Below are 21,961 nucleotides of genomic sequence, written 5' to 3'. Positions count from 1 at the left end.
TCATAGAATGACTATGAAGCTAAACTCAAAACGGCCAAAAGCAGTCAAACGTTTTAAACTCAAATAAGGTCGTTAGGACAAAACTGCAAGTCCAAAAACCAGATGGCAGAAAGGATAAGTACTCTCCCATGGTTGTCATTATGATTCTGATATGTGGTTTGATCAGGGATATTGACTTTTGCAATTATGTGTTTGTCACTAGAGATCTCTACATTAAAAAATGTATATACAATTATAGCATGTAGGACACATAACACAAGGCTTGACAGACACGGCCTACCATAATATAACATCTGAGATTTTATAGGAAAAAACTGTTTATAACTCTATAAATGACCTTGATCCCCCAGACATACATGGGGGAAAAAATGATTTAGTCAGCCACCAATTATGCAAGTTCTCCCACTTAAAAAGATGAGAGAGGCCTGTAATTTTCATCATAGGTACACGTCAACTATGACAGACAAAATGAGATTTTTTTTCTCCAGAAAATCACATTGTAGGATTTTTTATGAATTTATTTGCAAATTATGGTGGAAAATAAGTATTTGGTCAATAACAAAAGTTTCTCTTTGTATACCCTTTGTTGGCAATGACACAGGTCAAACGTTTTCTGTAAGTCTTCACAAGGTTTTCACACACTATTGCTGGTATTTTGGCCCATTCCTCCATGCAGATCTCCTCTAGAGCAGTGATGTTTTGGGGCTGTCGCTGGGCAACACGGACTTTCAACTCCCTCCAAAGATTTTCTATGGGGTTGAGATCTGGAGACTGGCTAGGACACTCCAGGACCTTGAAATGCTTCTTACGAAGACACTCCTTCGTTGCCCGGGCGGTGTGTTTGGGATCATTGTCATGCTGAAAGACCCAGCCACGTTTCATCTTCAATGCCCTTGCTGATGGAAGGAGGTTTTCACTCAAAATCTCACGATACATGGCCCCATTCATTCTTTCCTTTACACGGATCAGTCGTCCTGGTCCCAAAGCATGATGTTTCCACCCCCATGCTTCACAGTAGGTATGGTGTTCTTTGGATGCAACTCAGCATTCTTTGTCCTCCAAACATGACGAGTTGAGTTTTTACCAAAAAGTTATATTTTGGTTTCATCTGACCATATGACATTCTCCCAATGCTCTTCTGGATCATCCAAATGCACTCTAGCAAACTTCAGACGGGCCTGGACATGTACTGGCTTAAGCAGGGGGACACGTCTGGCACGGCAGGATTTGAGTCCCTGGCGGCGTAGTGTGTTACTGATGGTAGGCTTTGTTACTTTGGTCCCAGCTCTCTGCAGGTCATTCACTAGGTCCCCCCGTGTGGTTCTGGGATTTTTGCTCACCGTTCTTTTGATCATTTTGACCCCACGGGGTGAGATCTTGCGTGGAGCCCCAGATCGAGGGAGATTATCAGTGGTCTTGAATGTCTTCCATTTCCTAATAATTGCTCCCACAGTTGATTTCTTCAAACCAAGCTGCTTACCTATTGCAGATTCGGTCTTCCCAGCCTGGTGCAGGTCTACAATTTTGTTTCTGGTGTCCTTTGACAGCTCTTTGGTCTTGGCCATAGTGGAGTTTGGAGTGTGACTGTTTGAGGTTGTGGACAGGTGTCTTTTATACTGATAACAAGTTCAAACAGGTGCCATTAATACAGGTAACGAGTGGAGGACAGAGGAGCCTCTTAAAGAAGATGTTACAGGTCTGTGAGAGCCAGAAATCTTGCTTGTTTGTAGGTGACCAAATACTTATTTTCCACCATAATTTGCTAATAAATTCATAAAAAATCCTACAATGTGATTTTCTGGAATTTCTTTTCTCAATTTGTCTGTCATAGTTGACGTGTACCTATGATGAAAATTACAGGCCTCTCTCATCTTTTTAAGTGGGAGAACTTGCACAATTGGTGGCTGACTAAATACTTTTTTTCCCCACTGTATAGTAATATAGTTAAATTATATTGTTTTATATTGTTTTTTCAAATCATTTTAGTGAGAGGTCTATAAGTTTATGTTGAGAATCGGGCTGCAATGCTATGGTTACACATCATTTCATAAAGACCTCAAATGATCACGTAGGCCTAGTCCTCAACACATTATTGGTATGAAAATAGTTGTATCTATAGGCATATAGGGTGTGGGCAATGTACAATTACACTGCCATTTAGGGCCATCCGGAGACACTCCTCAAGTGTTTCCCAGTTATTGCCCTTTACGCATGCAGTATAGATCATATTGTAGATACTAGGTTAGATGTAAGCCTAAAATTAGGCAAACTTTTAGTCTGCTTGACCCATAGAATTAGGAATTATTGGATCTCTATGGCTTGACCAATGATGAAACTATATGCATTCTATTTTGCTACTAGAAGCAAAATCATTTTCTAATCTTATAACTATGGAGACTTTTTGAAAGAGGGATTCTAATAATGTTGACAATAATGTCAAGAAAAGTCCATTAATATTTATCATATGGGTATAAATATAACTAGAAGGTAATTTTCTTTATAAAAAAATTGTGTGACTTGCTCTTTAAAAGCATTTTTGTGGTAGTTGAAGAAGTTTAAAACGTTTTAGTTAAAGATGCAATCTGCAGTTCAAACAACAACAAAGCGGCACCCCACAACTGATTTGGTAAACAGCTGAGGGATGGGGCTGTTGAAATGTAACCACTCTCAAATTCATAGACAACGCTACGGATGCAAGGAATGACCACCCACTGTGCAAAAACTGGTTCCATCAATGTTGTTTCCACATCAACCCAAAAAATCTATGTGATGATGTTGAATCAATGTGGAAAACTGATTGGATTTGCAAAAAGTCATCAACGTAAGGGCATTTAGCATTTTTTTTTAAACCACACTTTTAACCTAAATCCAATGACATGGTGACATTTGCTGTTGATTTGACGTTGAATTCACAGTTAGTTGACAACTCAACCAAATGTAAATCAAAACTAGACGTTGAACTGACATCTGTGCTCAGTGGGCAGCCATGAGATTAAAATAGTTTTTACCATATATACAGTTGAAGTCGGAAGTTTACATACACCTTAGCCAAATACATTTAATCTCAGTTTTTCACAATTCCTGACATTTAATCCTAGTAAAAATGCCCTGTCTTAGGTCAGTTAGGATCACCACTTTATTTTAAGAATGTGAAATGTCAGAATAATAGTAGAGAGAATTATTTATTTCAGCTTTTATTTCTTTCATCACATTCCCAGTGGGTCAGAAGTTTACATGCACTCAATTAGTATTTGTTAGCATTGCCTTTAAATTGTTTAACTTGGGTCAAACGTTTCGGGTACCCTTCCAAAAGCTTCCCACAATAAGTTGGGTGAATTTTGGCCCTTCCTCCTGACAGAGCTGGTGTAACTGAGTCAGTTTTGAAGGCCTCCTTGCTCGCACACGCTTTTTCAGTTCTGCCCACACATTTTCTATAGGATTGAGGTCAGGGCTTTGTGATGGTCACTCCAATACCTTGGCTTTGTTGTCCTTAAGCCATTTTGCCACAACTTTGGATTTATGCTTGGGGTCATTGTCCATTTGGAAGACCCATTTGCGACCAAGCTTTAACTTCCTGACTGATATTTCGAGATGTTGCTTCAATATATCCACATAATTTTCCTTCCTCATGATTCCATCTATTTTGTGAAGTGCACCAGTCCCTCCTGCAGCAAAGCACCCCCACAGCATGATGCTGCCACCCCCGTGCTTCACGGTTGGGATGGTGTTCTTCGGCTTGCAAGCCACCCCCTTTTCCCTCCAAACATAACGATGGTCATTATGGCCAAACAGTTCTATTTTTGTTTCATCAGACCAGAGGACATTTCTCCAAAAAGTATGATCTTTGTCCCCCATGTGCAGTTGCAAACCGTAGTCTGGCTTTTTTATGGTTTTGGAGCAGTGGCTTCTTCCTTGCTGAGTGGCCTTTCAGGTTATGTCGATATAGGACTCGTTTTACTGTGGATGTAAATACTTTTGTATCTGTTTCCTGCAGCATCTTCACAAGGTCCTTTGCTGTTGTTCTGGGATTGATTTGCACTTTCCGCACCAAAGTACGTTCATCTCAAGGAGACAGAACACGTCTCCTTCCTGAGTGGTATGGCTGCGTAGTCCCATGGTGTTTATACTTGCGTACTATTGTTTGTACAGATGAACGTGGTACCTTCAGGCGTTTGCTCCCAAGGATGAACCAGACTTGTGGAGTTCTACAAAAAAAATTCTGAGGTCTTGGCTGATTTCTTTTGATTTTCCCATGATGTCAAGCAAAGTGGCACTGAGTTTGAAGGTAGGCCTTGAAATACATCCACAGGTACACCTCTAATGACTCAAATGATGTCAATTAGCCTATCAGATGCTTCTAAATCCAGGACATCATTTTCTGTAATTTTCCAAGCTGTTTAAAGGCACAGTCAACTTAGTGTATGTAAACTTCTGACCCACTGGAATTGTGATACAGTGAATTATAAGTGAAATAATCTGTCTGTAAACAATTGTTGGAAAAATTACTTGTGTCATGCACAAAGTAGATGTCCTAACCGACTTGCCAAAACTATAGTTTGTTAACAAGAAATTTGTGGAGTGGTTGAAAAACTAGTTTTAATGACTCCAACCTAAGTGTTTGTAAACTTCCGACTTCAACTGTACATACAGTGTTTGTTGACGTTTTTAAAAATATATATGTTTTATTGTCACATACACCAGATAGGTGCAGTGAAATGTGTTGTTTTACAGGGTCAGCCATAGTAGTATGGCACCCCTGGAGCAATTGTATTGTTTACAAACAATGGAGTACAAAAAAAGCTTAGGATTTGTATTGTGATGGGGTTCGACAGTTGAAATAAGCTCATGAGGCATTTATAAGTTATAGTGCTGAGCGATTAACTGATTTTTGTTGTTGTTGTTGCGGTTATTAAACAACTAATTGACCAACGTCAGTTCAATTACTTGAATTCCATTTAGTTCTTGATTTTGTGAGCTCAACGCGCCATTTCTCTAGAGAGAAATCATATCATTATTTTGATTCATCCAATTGCAATGGTGGCAACTTCCCTCTGTAACTAGTATTAAACTATTTACACTACCAGTAAAAATTTGGATACACCTACTCATTCAAGGGTTTTTCTTTATTTTTAAAAATGTTTACATTGTAGAATAATAGTGAAGACATCAAAACTATGAAATAACACATATGGAATCATGTAGTAACCAAAAAAGTGTTAAACAAATCTAAATATATTTTGTATTTGAGATTCTTCAAATAGCCACCCTTTGCCTTGACGACAGCTTTGCACATTCTTGCCATTCTCTCAACCAGCTTCATGATATAGTCACCTGGAATACATTTCAATTAACAGGTGTGCCTTCTTAAAAGTTGAATTGTGGAATTTATTTCCTTCTTAATGCGTTTGAGCCAATCAGTTGTGTTGTGACAAGGTAGGGGCGGTATACAGAAGATAGCCCTACTTGGTAAAAGTCCAAGTCCATATTATGGCAAGAACAGCTCAAATAAGCAAAGAGAAACAACAGTCCTTTGAACTTTGTTTCTTCAAGTGCAGTTGCAAAAACCATCAAGCGCTATGATGAAACTGGCTCTCATGAGGACTGCCACAGGAGTGGAAGACCCAGAGTTACCTCTGCTGCAGAGGATAAGTTCATTAGAGTTACCAGCCTCAGAATTTGCAGCCCAAATAAATGCTTCACAGTGTTCAAGTAACAGACACATCTCAACAACAACTGTTCAGAGGAGACTGTGTGAATCATGCCTTCATGTTCGAATTGCTGCAAAGAAACCACTACTAAAGGACAGCAATATGAAGAAAATACTTGCTTGGCCAAGAAACACGAGAAATGGACATTAGACCGGTGGAAATGTGTCCTTTGGTCTGGAGTCCAAATTTGAGGTTTTGGTTCCAACCGCTGTGGCTTTGTGAGACACGGTGTGGTTGAACGGATGATCTCCGCATGTGTATTTCCCACCGTAAAACATGGAGGAGGAGGTGTTATGGTGTGGGGGTGCTTTATTGGTGACACTGTCTGTGATTTATTTAGAATTCAAGGCACACTTAACCAGCATGGCTACCACAGCATTCTGCAGTGATACGCCATCGCATCTGGTTTGGGCTTAGTGGGGCTATCATTTGTTTTTCAACAGGACAATGACCCAACACACCTCCAGGCTGTGTAAGGGCTATTTTACCAAGAAGGAGAGTGATGGAGTGCTGCATCAGATGACCTGGCCTCCACAATCCCCCGACTTCAACCCAATAGAAATGGTTTGGGATGAGTCGGACCGCAGAGTGAAGGAAAAATATCCAACAGGTGCTCAGCATATGTGGGAACTCCTTCAAGACTGTTGGAAAAGCATTCCAGGTGAAGCTGGTTGAGAGAATGCCAAGAGTGTGCAAAGCTGTCATCAAGGCAAAGAGTGGCTATTTGAAGAATCTCAAATATAAAATATATTTTGATTTGTTTAACACTTTTTGGGTTACTACATGATTCCATATGTGTTATTTCATCATTTTGATGTCTTCACTATTATTCTACAATGTAGAAAATAGTAAAAATAAAGACAAACCCTGGAATGAGTAGGTTTGTCCAAACTTTTGACTGGTACTGTATATGATACCAAGTCTGAGCTTCTATATGTGAGTGAAGGAAACAAATGTGCCTGAAAAGAAGGGAAAGTACAGTATATGGCACAGAAGAGCACAGCACATAAAACACCCTCTGACCCCCCTTTTCTGTACAATAAAGGGGTGTATACACTACATATTATGTATGGCTTATTTGCTACGTAAGGTTTATTTGATCTAATGGAAACGTTTAAGTTGTTACGAGTTTACTGATATAAGTAGGACACGTGACATCCCGGCAACTTTGAGAAAAAACACTTTATATCGGACTTGTCTCGAGATAGCTATGCATATTCATGGAATGAGGCTAGTAGCATAGCATCTCTCTCCATTGAATACATGCGGTTGACGTCAACAACCCTCATCGAATATTCAAAAAAGATTACAATAATGAAATGTATCCACCAATCCAAATAAAAAATAGGTGGGAGCTAGACAGCCCGCTGTGCCGCTTTGTGGTCTCCCATTGTTAGGGCGGAGAGACTCTTTGACACAGACCACATAAGACAGCATGAGAGAAAAATGTACACAACACAACAACAAGAGAAAGCTCTATCCGATTGATAGTTGTAGTAGTCTGTCTCCACCTCAATGGACATTTATTTTTTCATCACTACCACAGTTGTTATTATTTATATACAGTGGGGGGAAAAAGTATTTAGTCAGCCACCAATTGTGCAAGTTCTCCCACTTGAAAAGATGAGAGAGGCCTGTAATTTTCATCATAGGTACACGTCAACTATGACAGACAAAATGAGAAATAAAATTCCAGAAAATCACATAGTAGGATTTTTAATGAATTTATTTGCAAATTATGGTGGAAAATAAGTATTTGGTCAATAACAAAAGTTTCTCAATACTTTGTTATATACCCTTTGTTGGCAATGACACAGGTCAAACGTTTTCTCTAAGTCTTCACAAGGTTTTCACACACTGTTGCTGGTATTTTGGCCCATTCCTCCATGCAGATCTCCTCTAGAGCAGTGATGTTTTGGGGCTGTCGCTGGGCAACACGGACTTTCAACTCCCTCCAAAGATTTTCTATGGGGTTGAGATCTGGAGACTGGCTAGGCCACTCCAGGACCTTGAAATGCTTCTTACGAAGCCACTCCTTCGTTGCCCGGGCGGTGTGTTTGGGAACATTGTCATGCTGAAAGACCCAGCCACGTTTCACCTTCAATGCCCTTGCTGATGGAAGGAGGTTTTCACTCAAAATCTCACGATACATGGCCCCATTCATTCTTTCCTTTACACGGATCAGTCGTCCTGGTCCCTTTGCAGAAAAACAGCCCCAAAGCATGATGTTTCCACCGCCACGCTTCACAGTAGGTATGGTGCAACTCAGCATTCTTTGTCCTCCAAACACGACAAGTTGAGTTTTTACCAAAAAATTATATTTTGGTTTCATCTGACCATATGACATTCTCCCAATCCTCTTCTGGATCATCCAAATGCACTCTAGCAAACTTCAGACGGGCCTGGACATGCACTGGCTTAAGCAGGGGGACACGTCTGGCACTGCAGGATTTGAGTCCCTGGCGGCGTAGTGTGTTACTGATGGTAGGCTTTGTTACTTTGGTCCCAGCTCTCTGCAGGTCATTCACTAGGTCCCCCCGTGTGGTTCTGGGATTTTTACTCACCGTTCTTGTGATCATTTTGACCCCATGGGGTGAGAACTTGCGTGGAGCCCCAGATCGAGGGAGATTATCAGTGGTCTTGTATGTCTTCCATTTCCTAATAATTGCTCCCACAGTTGATTTCTTCAAACCAAGCTGCTTACCTATTGCAGATTCAGTCTTACCAGCCTGGTGCAGGTCTACAATTTTGTTTCTGGTGTCCTTTGACAGCTCTTTGGTCTTGGCCATAGTGGAGTTTGGAGTGTGACTGTTTGAGGTTGTGGACAGGTGTCTTTTATACTGATAACAAGTTCAAACAGGTGCCATTAATACAGGTAATGAGTGGAGGACAGAGGAGCCTCTTAAAGAAGAAGTTACAGGTCTGTGAGAGCCAGAAATCTTGCTTGTTTGTAGGTGACCAAATACTTATTTTCCACCATCATTTGCAAATAATTTCATTAAAAATCCTACAATGTGATTTTCTGGATTTTTTTTCCTCAATTTGTCTGTCATAGTTGACGTGTACCTATGATGAAAATTACAGGCCTCTCTCATCTTTTTAAGTGGGAGAACTTGCACAATTGGTGGCTGACTAAATACTTTTTTTCCTCACTGTAGTGCTATTTCCATTTCTATTGTTTTTATTTCCATTTATATTATTTTATTTAGCATGTTGTAGCTCGAAGCATAAGATTTTCACTGTACCCTGCAATCACACCTGCAACCCGGTACATGTGACTGCTAAACACTGAATAGTAGTTGGTAATAAGCAATCTTGAAAGTATGCCTTACAGTTGAAGTCAGAAGTTTACATGCACTTAGGTTGGAGTCATTAAAACTTGTTTTTCAACCACTCCACCAATTTCTTGTTAACAAACTATAGTTTTGGCAAGTCGGTTACGACATCTACTTTGTGCATGACACAAGTAATTTTTCCAACAATTGTTTACAGACAGATTATTTCACTTATAATTCACTGTATCACAATTCCAGTGGGTCAGAAGTTTACATACACTAAGTTGACTGTGCCTTTAAACAGCTTGGAAAATTCCAGAAAATGATGTCATGGCTTTAGAAGCTTCTTCAGCAAGGAAGAAGCCACTGCTCCAAAACCATAAAAAAGCCAGACTACGGTTTGCAACTGCACATGGGGGACAAAGATCATACTTTTTGGAGAAATGTCCTCTGGTCTGATGAAACAAAAATAGAACTGTTTGGCCATAATGACCATCGTTATGTTTGGAGGGAAAAGGGGGTGGCTTGCAAGCCGAAGAACACCATCCCAACCGTGAAGCACGGGGGTGGCAGCATCATGCTGTGGGGGTGCTTTGCTGCAGAAGGGACTGGTGCACTTCACAAAATAGATGGAATCATGAGGAAGGAAAATTATGTGGATATATTGAAGCAACATCTCGAAATATCAGTCAGGAAGTTAAAGCTTGGTCGCAAATGGGTCTTCCAAACGGACAATGACCCCAAGCATACTTCCAAAGTTGTGGCAAAATGGCTTAAGGACAACAAAGTCAAGGTATTGGAGTGGCCATCACAAAGCCCTGACCTCAATCCTATAGAACATTTGTGGGCAGAACTGAAAAAGCGTGTGCGAGCAAGGAGGCCTACAAACCTGACTCAGTTACACCAGCTCTGTCAGGAGGAATGGGCCAAAATTAAACAAGTTAAACAATTTAAAGGCAATGCTACCAAATACTAATTGAGTGCATGTAAACTTCTGACCCACTGGGAATGTGATGAAAGAAATAAAAGCTGAAATAAATCATTCTCTCTACTATTATTCTGACATTTCACATTCTTAAAATAAAGTGGTGATCCTAACTGACCTAAGACAGGGAATTTTTACTAGGATTAAATGTCAGGAATTGTGAAAAACTGAGTTTAAATGTATTTGGCTAAGGTGTATGTAAGCTTCTGTCTTCAACTGTATCTACTTTGAAGAACTACTAAACTGATTTTGTCAGACGGCTCTGCAGCATAGGCATCTACTAACTAGCCACTGGCCTAGCTAAATAGGATGACTCAATTGAGAGAAACAGCGATAACGTTACATGGTTGTCTGGCTGGTAGCTTCTGCCTGAGTAGAGATGAGATGATGACTTTAGGAAATGAAATAATAAAGTCATCAAATAAAAAAAAGTAATATACACAACTAAAATATTTGATTAAAGTAAGGTCATGTGAATAAATTATGGTTAATAAGTATGCAGTAATGGACAGTCACTACCATCATGGGGCTCTTATTCATTGTTTTATTCTGTGTTGTTAGATAATGGAATGTTTTCAATGTTTTGGCAATTGAATGTTCTGAATATTTGCCTTTGGAATTTCAATTAAAAATCTCTAAAATCATTTCAAGGTCATATTTCGTAATGCATTTAATATTTGTTTATTTATTTATTTATTACCGAAACCGAAAACAGAACCGACCTCAAAAATCACTAACCACTCTGCACTAATAAGTTATATTCTTCAAGAATCAATGGGTATATATCACCAATTGAAATGTCCAAAAATTGATGTGGCAATCACAGATTGCCCCCTTTAAGTGAAGCAGTAATATATTAAAATAGCTTGTCTGATTACTTTGATAGACTACTTATCAACCTTATTACTTTGGAGTGTGGGGCTGTTAGATCCTATATTTCATCACAAATAACTGCTCAGATTAGTAGATTAGAAAGGTTTTAGGCTATTATTTGGGGAGAGAAATATGAGGTTGCATCTAGTTGAAGAAGTTTAGAAGTTTGTTAGTGTTAAAACATTTTGACTGGTGTAGTAGTAAGTAGCCCAGAAGTACTTGTAGCAGTAAAGTGTAATAGTGAATGGGTAGGTAAGTTTTTATGTAAGTTGTTGAGAAAGTTCAGTTGTTTGTAAAAGTTGAGATAAAATGTCGTTATAATAAATATAATTAGAGGGTGCTTATAAAGTCCTGTTTCACTGTATGTACAAATGGTTAACCTGTACAAGTGTGAGGTGTGAAATGGAAATGTGTATTTTGCATATCCCACTCCCACTGAGAGTGGGGTCACAGCCAGGGGATCAGCCATTATTGATGGCGACCATGGAGTAATTACGGAAATTTGCCTTGCTCAGGGATTCGACCCAGCAACCTTTCAGTTACTAGCCCAACACTCCTAACCGCCATGTTACCTGACGCCCCCATTTGATGTGGTTACTAAAACAGCTGCATCGTTTGGTTGGTATACTGTTCTGATTTCAGATTTGAAAAGCAGGGAAGTAGACCAAGATTTCATAAGTTGTTGGGAAAGTGGTCAAAGTAGCTGATTTGCGTCAAAAGTTACATTGTTTACAGTCAATAGAATGTTGGAAGTCATGGGAGTTTTCAATAATGGGAGCTTTAGAATGTTGAAGAAATCCCATTAAAGTGGATGAAGGACAAAAAGTATAAATGTTATCCAAAAAAAGTATACAAGCACACTGGTCCTGACCAGTCTACACATTTTAAAGTTTGAATTATGTTTCTACCTTAAAGGGGCAATCAGCAGCTGAAACAATATCAACCAAACCCCTGTTTCGGTAAAAGGCTGAGGGATGGGTCTGGAGAAATGTAACCACTCTCAAATTCATAGATATAGCTATGGATGCAAGGACTGACCATGATATCAAAATTGTAGTTTTAACCATGTTTTGAGGCTGTATAGTGTTTGTTTACATTTACTTTGTTTTAAAAGATTAGAGTAAAACAAGCTTATATTTTGGGTTTGATGGGTTTTGACAGTTGAACTAAGTTCATGAGGCTATAAGTTATATTCTTCAAGTATTAATGGATACATATCATTAATTTATAAATCCAAAAATGGATGTAGCAAATGCAGATTGCCCCTTTAAACAGTGTACAAAAAATTGAGTTCCAAATAATAATAAGTCCGAAATAAGTTGTACAATAGTTAAAGTGTGATTAACAAGTTCTATTAACAAACATCCCTTTGAAAACAGGCACACGTCTCAAATAATACAATTTCATAAATGCACGTGCCAAACCAGTAATAAATGGTCACTAAGCGACTAGTGGGGGCTTGCTGGGAATCAGAGTTTTACTTGCCCAACTCTCCAGTTTATTTTTATTTTTATAACGCTGCAGAAGAATGTTGAAACTCAGAATCCCATAAAACACTGCTACCATGTACTCCTCCCATACTAAACTGCCTTTAGTTTAGATATGCACAATTTTAGATTACACGAATGTGTTAGCTAGCTATTTTTCATAAAAGGAAAAGCAATTTGCAAGACATTTTGAAATAGCCAGTGCCTCTTGTTCATGCGCTGTGGAGTGACAACGTTAGCTAGCTAGTTCGCCAGCTAACACAGGCAAGCTAGCTAGCTAGCTTTTTCCAATGGACAAGCCTGTGAAACTGCTTGCTAGTTAGCCAACAGAAGCTTCTTTCTAAAGGCATTACAAGGCACTTCATCTTCTTACAGTGATGGATGAAGTTGATAAGATTTTAATTCACTCGCTTAAACAGACCGGCACGTAAGTATCTAGCTAGCTAACGTTAGTTTCTAACATTATCAATAACCTGTTGTTGCTAGCTATCAATTTAGTTAGTTAGCTAACGTTTGCTAGCTTATGTGTCTACTGTAGTGAGTTTGTCTAGCTCTTGGCTTTCATCTGATAGCTACTGACACCCAGATCTACATTCAATCACTCATCAGAGCCAATAAGTTATCAGCTAATATTTTCCTTGTGAACATTTGCTGAAGTGAGCGCAAATCATGGCTACATTAATTAAAACGTGTAAAAATAGCTATTTTGTTCTAACAGCTGGTTGTTTGATTTTCACTCTGCCAATCTTAAAATATGTCAGCTAGTGTAATGAGCAGAATTTGTCCATATCTTTCTATCTAGCTTGTTAGTTACACCACAGAGCTTTGAATATAATTTGAAAGTGTGTAACCGGCTGATCACATGACTAGTGAGAAGTTAACCCCGTGCACCTGCACCTCATGCTCTGTCTGTTTGCACAGGGATGTGGGGAAGGATGTGCAGAGTGTGAAGCACTTCACCAGTGAGCTGATAGTGGAGGCGGTGGTGAGATGTCTGCAAGTGATCGACCCGGCCTTGGGGAGCGGCCTGTCCCCCTCCTTACCCCCCGGCATGTCTGCCCGCTTCCGAGTGGGCATGAGCCTGGCACAGGCCTGTCAGGTGAGAGAGGAAAAGAAAAAGGATAGTCATAGTGCTCCCCCTCCTGTTGTGAAGTGGGGCTCACTCCTTCTTTTGATCACATGAAGATTAAGATATTGTTGGCTGTAAATGGATAACCATGCATGACTTATTGATGTACCCATATGACCTATACCCCCTTTGCATGACACTCAGTCCAGGGTTTTTTGTATTCTAAAATGAATTTACTGTCATTATATCAACCTCTGTTTTTCTTGGTCCCAACTACATGCATGCAGTCTGGACCACTGATGTCTGAATAGAAGTCATTCAGCAACCAATTTGACCTCCTGCTACAATGTGATTTCATGTCATATAGACTAATGCCATTCTATCTCTTTGAGTATTGTTTTGAACAGTTTTTTATTTCCTCGCTGTATTGAATAGCCCAATTGCTTGCATAACTTCAGTTGAGTGATCTCCTGAGATGTAACAGTTTAATTACAAGATTTAGAATCTGCCAAGTGTGAATATATTTGGTGTGATCATTTTGTGAGGTAGGCTACATCGTTGCACATGTTCATGGATGGTCTTTATACAAAATCTCATAGACATTTCTGGTTCCATTTCTTACCCGGAATGACCCTCATGTTCTAAAGGGTAGGGGGGAGGCATTACGCTAAGGTCAATGACCTGTGTATGAGCGGACTCCATAACCAGGTTGACATGCGTTTATTTGCAGGACCTTGGCTACAAGGGAGAGATTGGCTACCAGACCTTTCTGTACAGCAATGAGCCAGAGATCCGCTCCCTGCTCATGTTCCTGGTGGAGAAGCTGCCCAGAGAAAGTGCCGAGGCCTCGGACCAACCAGCAGGTACAGACTCAATGTCCCACCATTGTACTGAGAACCATTCATCCCTTAGCTTTAGTTCTCCCCTTATACATTGGTCTATTTATTTGCTTTATGAGCTGAATTCCGATCAATAAAAAGACAATGAATGTTTCTGAACTTCTAAAAATGACAATTGTCTATAAGTATTTCTTTGTCTCATACATTGTACCCCCTAACAGGTAAATCGACCCTCCTCCAGAAATCCATAGCTGCCCAGATTAAAGCTCAGCTGGCTTTGCCCTGGCTCTCTCCATCCTGCAGACTACCCCTCCTCTGTAAAACACAGGTACATCCTGCTAGCTATGCCACAAAGCATTATCAATGACGTGGCCAGCTAAATTTAATATACACTGACAAATAACTTTGGTTTCCTAGATCATGAAGGAAGCTAGATTTCAAGGCTGTGTTTTAGTGAAAATAGTGAGGCAATAATGCAATCCCCCTTTCATGTTTATCCTGTTTTTCATGGCTTCATGATATTTACTCAAGTCAATATTCCCCAGAATGATGCACTATACAAACTTCCAATTTGAATCTATACACACTTCCTATTTGAAACTCTGTGTCTTTGTGTCAACAGTGTTCCCTCTTATTGTACAGTGAGCACCACATATGTATGAAAATACCCTCAAATTAAAGCTGACAGTCTGCACTTCACCCTCATTGTCATTGTATCCTTTCAAACTCAAAGTGCTAGAGTACAGAACCAAAATAACAAAAAAATGGTCACTGTCCAATGAATGATGGTGCTCATTGTATGTGTTCTCACTTCACGTTTCTTTTTAGAACCCAGGACCGTCCCACAGTTTCCACTCTCAGCCCCTTAGTTTACCGCACTGCCTCAAAGTGCCTGGGAAAAGGCAATTGAAAGGTAAGCCTCAGAATACAAGGACCCTTTTTAACTTACTGTCATTGCATATCATTCTGTAATCCAATTCTTCCAATTGTGTAGGATTCTGAATGAGTAGCCTATATACATAGGCAGGTGTTACATTAGGCTTGGTACGAGATCTTCTTTGCCACTGAAATGAGAGCATGTGGTGACAGTTCAACACCAGTATACCACGTCATTCTTTTCTCCCCCTCTCCAGAGGAAAATGACTACCACAGGGACTTCCTTCCCCCTGTAACTGCCCAGCTGTCGCAGCATGCCTCAGTGCCGGCCTCCCTGCTGGAGCAGCATGCAGGGGAACTCAGTGCTGCCCAGGAGTGGGAGAATGAGTGGAACAGCCAAGGCCTCCTCTCCCGCCTCACCCCCGAGGTACACTCTTAAAGGGATAGTTTAAGTTTTTGACTTGAATTTGAGCACAATAATAATATTTCTGTGTTCAATGCAGTGTTTTCATCTGTGAACTCCTTTCTCCTCGTGTCCACCCAGGAATATCGCTCCAGGAAGCGTGCACGTCTACAGAAGCGGATCGAAGAGCAGCTGCGCACTGCGGCCCAACCCCGCCCGGACACCCTCAGCGCCCACAGGTCGGGCTCTGACCTCACAGAGCTGCTGCAGTCCTTCGGGGGCTCTGCCCTCATTGGTGACATCCTTGCCAAGGGCACCCGCTTCACCCACACCGAGAAATTCACTTTCACAGAGGTGAATGATGGGTTAAACAAAGCCTACCCCAAAGACATTGAGCAACATCTACAAATGTTCCCCCTTTTGATTTCCAGTCTGAATCCAGTCTTTGTTTCTCTCTAACTGGTCCATGCCTCTCTCTGTCTGTGTGTGTCAGGAGCCTGAGAAAGCTGCCAAGCAGATGGCAGCAGCGGCCAACTCCCTCCCCAGCTCGCATCAGTCGGAGGAGGACCTGCAGGCCCAACAGCAGGAGGAGCTGGCCTCCCTGCAGCAGCAGCTCCAGCAGCTCTCCCTCAGTCTTGAGGAGGTGGGCGGAGACATGAGGCAGCTCACTGTGTCCATACATCAGGTAATTGGAGCCTCTCTTATTCAAAACAGACAAACTCTGTGTATTTGCGTAGACCTCGGACCAGAGTTACCACAGTGGAATGAACTACGACATGTAAGATGTAGTCACCCTGCGACATTTACTTATCTCTTGTCTGTGTGCAGGTGTCAGATGAGCTGAAGCAGAAAGAGCTGAGCAACATGGAGGAGGAGGACTCTGTGCGGGTAAAGAAGCAGACCATTAACCTGCTGCCGGACGGGGAGAACAACCTTGCTAAGCTGCGGGCCCTAGTAGAGGGAAGTGCCGAGCGAGTGGTCAACCTGGCCGCCCAGTGGGAGAAACACAGAACTCCGCTTATCGACGAGCACCGCAGGCTCAAGGAGCTCTGCAGCAACCGAGAGGTAGCGTTCGTTTCATTAGATATCACCCAGTGTGTGTGTGAGAGAAAGAAACTCTTATTTCAACTTCCATTATTTTCTCTAGATGGAGTCCTCTCGGAAGCTATCTGAAATCAAAGAGCTTCACGACAAAATCCGTCAATCTGCGGAGGAGGCCAAGAAGAAGGAAGGACTGTATAAACAACTGGTATTAGAACTAATTAAATGTATTTGGGATGATTTACTTCCACACTGTGTATTCATTTGGTTCCTGTCCAAGCATTATGTCAAACACCATTTTGGGGGAATCTGACTTCTCCTTTAGATAACAGAGTTTGAGAATCTCCCCAAAGATATCTCCCGCTCAGCCTACACTGCGAGGATCCTGGAGATTGTTGGCAACATCAGGAAACAGAAGGAAGAAATTACAAAGGTATACCATCTGAGACACCTCTCATCAATACAGTCCTGAGTATCTCCTTAAAAACAGTCATTAAAACTGAATTTGAATCTGAGTAGAGTGATTTTAAGTATGGTATTTGTGTGTCCCCCCTCTTTGTCTCTGTAGATTCTGTCTGACACTAAGGAGCTGCAGAAAGAGATTAACAGTCTGACTGGAAAACTGGACCGAACGTTCGCTGTGACTGATGAGCTGGTCTTCAAGGTAGAGCACCTAGCAAGATAACTTTTTGCAATTAGAGGTCAAAGAAATCCCTGATAATTTTATTTCAATGGTTCTATACCACAGTTTTCTTCAGTTGCCTAATCAATACTTTTTCTCATACTGTGCAGGATGCGAAGAAAGACGACTCTGTCCGCAAATCCTACAAGTACCTGGCAGCCTTACATGAGGTAAGAGCTTGTTGGCAGAATATAACCTTCTCTTAGAAACTGAAGAGCAATGCATATATCCTTGGGTCTGGTGCACTGTGGTCATTTTAGGGCCCTATAACTATATTGGTTAGTTGTGTGACTTGATTCTCTTTCCTGGTATAGAACTGCACTCAGTTGATCCAAACTATTGAGGACACTGGCACAATCATGAGAGAGATCAGAGACCTGGAGGAACAGGTATATATGGAGTCTTCTTTTATTCCAAACCACTAACTTGCACTGCTACTGTACAACATGAGTCAAAGTCCTAGTTTGTCATTTTATTTGGCATAGTGATATAGGTCTGACTTGGTAGAGCAAACTTTTTAAGTTCCCTTCTCTCCATAGATTGAAACAGAGAATGGTAAAAAGACAGTAAGCAACCTGGAGAAGATCCTGGAGGACTACAAAGATATTCGCCAGGAGAACTCTGCTCTGGCTGCCAAGATCAGAGAGGCCTGACGTGACCCTCCTCAGCATGAATCACCGTAGTGGCCGCCTGACTTGTCTGCTGGTCAAACTGACCGGTAGATAGCATGCCCTCGAGACTGCCTGTCCTGTGTGTGGAACCAAGAAACCACACTCCATCTCGTCTCAAGACTTTCAACGCTGTCCTTCGTCCACTGTCACCTTGTTGCATTGCCTTCTGGGAGCACCGACAGCATATGGGGGAGGGGAGATTGAATTTTGTACTGAAATGACTTATACTTTTTTTTGCACAAACCTTGGCTGACCAAAAACCATGCTGGATATAGAACAGATTTGTGATGCATAAAACAGTGATGAATTATACTTGCCTTGCATCCCTGGTGTCCATACACTGGTTGCATATTGATTCCACCCAATCAAAAAATAAGTTCTGTAACAATGATGCTCTCAGACTTTCTATTAGAAATTATCTCAATTGCAGTAGTTCTGATAGACCGAATCAAGTGAATGTCTTGTTGATCTGGTACAATTACAGAAGCACTGATTTACATCCCTATAAATTTGAGCACATCAATCATTACCTACATTCTTAGACCCAGTCATTGGAAATTAATGTAATGTGGATTTAGAACTCATGAGGTCATTTGTTTGAATGTCATCCAGTCCTAGACTAGTAAACCGAGTCAGTGTAAGTGAATCTGGTGAATCTGGTGAGGTTAGTGTCCTGTGAAAATGTCAGGTTTATGTACTCTCAAAGTGCACAATGTTTCAGAAGTAACATGCACCATCACAGTCCCCCTGAGTAATGGTGGCTGTACAAATTACCAGCTTTAAGCTTTTTTATGTATAATACTTCAAGTAAACTTGATACTACTTTGAAATGCAATGTAGGTCCATGTGTTAAGGTGAATTTCTTCATTTTGCCCCTCCTGTTCCACAGACCAATGCAATGGTTAGGTATGGCCTAAGATACCGTTGATTTGTGCAGAAAGAAATCCATGCCATATTTTGTCTTACAAACTGGAATCGCTATAGAGATTACTAGGTTTGTCCTTTCTAGTTCATTCTCAGCCGTAATCAAATGCTGCTTTTGTCTCTCTTTTGCTGAGTATTATTTGGCTTAGGGTAAGTTGCCTCACCTTTTGGGCATTGATCTCCTGAAATGGTCTAGATTAGATAACAAATAAACTACATTGATCGAAATAATGATTCATGCAAAACTTGTATAAAAACAATACAAAATGTTAGTTGGCAGAAAATTAACATTTAAATGAAAGTCCTGTGCTATGTTGTGTTTTCTTTCACACGTTAAGGTTTAATTAATGTTGAAATGCTGAAAGGTCCTTTGTGTCACGTTTGTATTCTGGCCTTTTTTCCTGATCCTGTGGGAATGCCTGTTGTACTGGCTCTTTAGCCATGTTTATACCTGGTACTAACATGCACCCTTTGTCCTGATCTTGTCAACATTCTAATTGTGCCCATATTTTTTGATGGGTGTAGATGGTTAAAAGACACATTGTGATCTCTTTGTGATCAGATCTCAGGAGGTAGTCAGGCACGCATTGGCTGCGTTCACACAGGCAGTCCAGTTCTGATATTTTTCCCAATTATTAGCAAAAGAGCTTATCTGATTGGTCAAAAGACCAATTGGGGGAAAAAAGTATGCTGCCTGTGTAAGCGCAGCCATTGTGTCTAGATATCAGTCAAGTGTTAACAGATCTGGATGGTCAAACTAAATCATCATTATACTGGCCTCTAATATCATTGACACTGAGCACCATTGACTTATGGCATCAGCAATTGTCTTCAAATAAATACATTCATATTATTTTGAAAGAATATCTCAAATGTGCATGCAGGGAGACACCAGCTAATCTTGTCACAATGTGGACAGTGGATGGGTAGCTGCATCAAACCTGGATCAGATCAAAAAAACACATGTTAACACAAGGTGTAAACAAGGCTTCTGAAACAGTTATTTTTGGGACATTTGCATCAGGTACAAATATCCATTATCAATCATTAGTATATCCACACATGTACCTCTCTTGGACCCATCATGCTGTGTTATTTTCAATAATATACTTTCAATATTGAATTGCATGTATTAATATATTTTAATATAAATTGATGTGTTCCAAACTGTAGTCATGCAGTTACAATTGACACATGACATTGCTGGACATGGTTGATCTCAAAAGTTGAGAATGACACAAGTATTGGTCTTCACAAACTTTGCTGCTTCAGTCTTTTTAGATATTTTTGTCAGATGTTACTATGGTATACTGAAGTATAATTACAAGCATTCCATAAGTGTCAAAGGCTTTTATTGACAATTACATTAAGTTTATGCAAATAGTCAGTATTTGCAGTGTTGACCCTTCTTTTTCAAGACCTCTGCAATCTGCCCTGGCATGCTGTCAATTAACTTCTGGGCCACATCCTGACTGATGGCAGCCCATTCTTGCATAATCAATGCTTGGAGTTTGTCAGAATTTGTGGGTTTTTGTTTGTTCACCTGCCTCTTGAGGAACGACCACAAGTTCTCAATGGGATTAAGCTCTGGGGAGTTTCCTGGCCATGGACCCAACATTTTGATGTTTTGTTCCCCGAGCCACTTAGTTATCACTTTTGCCCTATGGCAAGGTGCTCCATCATGCTGGAAAAGGCATTGGTCGTCACCAAACTGTTCTTGGATGGTTGGGAGAAGTTGCTCTCTGAGGATTTGTTGGTACCATTCTTTATTCATGGTTGTGTTCTTAGGCAAAATTGTGAGTGAGCCCACTCCCTTGGCTGAGAAGCTACCCCACACATGAATGGTCTCAGGATGCTTTACTGTTGGCATGACACAGGACTGATGGTAGCGCTCACCTTGTCTTCTCTGGACAAGCTTTTTTCCGGATGCCCCAAACAATCGGAAAGGGGATTCATCAGAGAAAATGCCTTTACCCCAGTACTCAGCAGTCCAATCCCTGTACCTTTTGCAGAATATCAGTCTGTCCCTGATGTTTTTCCTGGAGAGAAGTGGCTTCCTCGCTGCCCTTCTTGACACCAGGCCTTCCTCCAAAAGTATTCGCCTCACTGTGCGTGCAGATGCACTCACACCTGCCTGCTGCCATTCCTGAGCAAGCTCTGCACTGGTGGTGCCCCGATCCCGCAGCTGAATCAACTTTAGATGACGGTCCTGGCGCTTGCTGGACTTTCTTGGGCGCCCTGAAGCCTTCTTCACAACAATTGAACCTCTCTCCTTGAAGTTCTTGATGATCCGATAAATGGTTGATTTAGGTGCAATCTTACTAGTAGCAATATCCTTGCCTGTGAAGCCCTTTTTGTGCAAAGCAATGATGATGGCACATGTTTCCTTGCAGGTAACCATGGTTAACAGAGGAAGAACAATGATTTCAAGCACCACCCTCCTTTTAAAGCTTCCAGTCTGTTATTCTAACTCAATAAGCATGACAGAGTGATCTCCAGCCTTGTCCTCGTCAACACTCTCGCCTGTGTTAACGACAGAATCACTGACATTATGTCAGCCTGTCCTTTTGTGGCAGGGCTGAAATCCAGTGGAAATGTTTTTTGGGGATTAAGTTCATTTTCATGGCAAAGAGGGACTTTGCAATTAATTGTAATTCATCTGATCACTCTTCATAACATTCTGGAGTATATGCAAATTGCCATCATAAAAACTGAGGGAGCAGACTTTGTGAAAATTAATATTTGTGTCATTCTCAAAACTTTTGACCACGACTGTTGATGGGTAACTTCTTACTGCGGGAAACCACTTGTTGAATCCCATTGCGGGCAAATTACATGTAACCCCGATTTTTCACCACAAACAATTTTTTGAAATTTTGATTATTAGAATAAAACCTAGATTTAATCAAACTATGGTTCCCACGTTTTATAAATATTGAATCCATGAAAAAGAAATAAGACACAAGAAGCTGCATGGGATGCTCCTGCCAGCTGGAGGCTTAGTTCAGTCACGTAGCAGGCGTAGGTTGAACTGGGCATGGAAACACGTTTTGGGAAGATTGCATTCTTTCCCACCATAGGCTGAACGTCAAATCAGTCGTCGTCTCACGGTGCGTGATTCGATGAGG

At 40.8% G+C, this 21,961-nt stretch overlaps 1 protein-coding gene across 1 annotated transcript; it reads left to right on the top strand.

Moving 5' to 3' along the window:
* The first annotated feature begins 12,382 nt into the window (after positions 1 to 12,382).
* On the top strand, positions 12,383 to 19,686 carry LOC121538211 (coiled-coil domain-containing protein 22). Its single transcript, XM_041846030.2, has 15 exons — positions 12,383 to 12,755; positions 13,250 to 13,427; positions 14,128 to 14,260; positions 14,458 to 14,564; positions 15,065 to 15,149; positions 15,370 to 15,539; positions 15,657 to 15,869; positions 16,009 to 16,200; positions 16,344 to 16,580; positions 16,663 to 16,764; positions 16,882 to 16,989; positions 17,125 to 17,220; positions 17,349 to 17,408; positions 17,553 to 17,627; positions 17,778 to 19,686. Exons 1-15 carry the CDS (start codon positions 12,706 to 12,708, stop codon positions 17,889 to 17,891), a joined length of 1,920 nt encoding a protein of 639 aa, XP_041701964.1. The 5' UTR covers positions 12,383 to 12,705; the 3' UTR covers positions 17,892 to 19,686.
* The last annotated feature ends 2,275 nt before the right edge of the window (positions 19,687 to 21,961 follow it).

The sequence above is a fragment of the Coregonus clupeaformis genome, chromosome 24 (genome assembly GCF_020615455.1).
Source record: "Coregonus clupeaformis isolate EN_2021a chromosome 24, ASM2061545v1, whole genome shotgun sequence".
In the NCBI taxonomy this organism is placed as follows: Eukaryota; Metazoa; Chordata; class Actinopteri; order Salmoniformes; family Salmonidae; genus Coregonus; species Coregonus clupeaformis.
This window is presented reverse-complemented; position numbering and strand designations above follow the sequence as displayed.

Bases quoted from the DNA above. Each gene is read 5' to 3' on its own strand.
- LOC121538211 (XM_041846030.2), top strand. From the start codon at position 12,706: ATGGATGAAGTTGATAAGATTTTAATTCACTCGCTTAAACAGACCGGC. The intron at 15,540-15,656 runs GTACACTCTTAA...GTGTCCACCCAG, and splicing joins TCTCCCGCCTCACCCCCGAG to GAATATCGCTCCAGGAAGCG. The intron at 17,221-17,348 runs GTAGAGCACCTA...CATACTGTGCAG, and splicing joins CTGATGAGCTGGTCTTCAAG to GATGCGAAGAAAGACGACTC.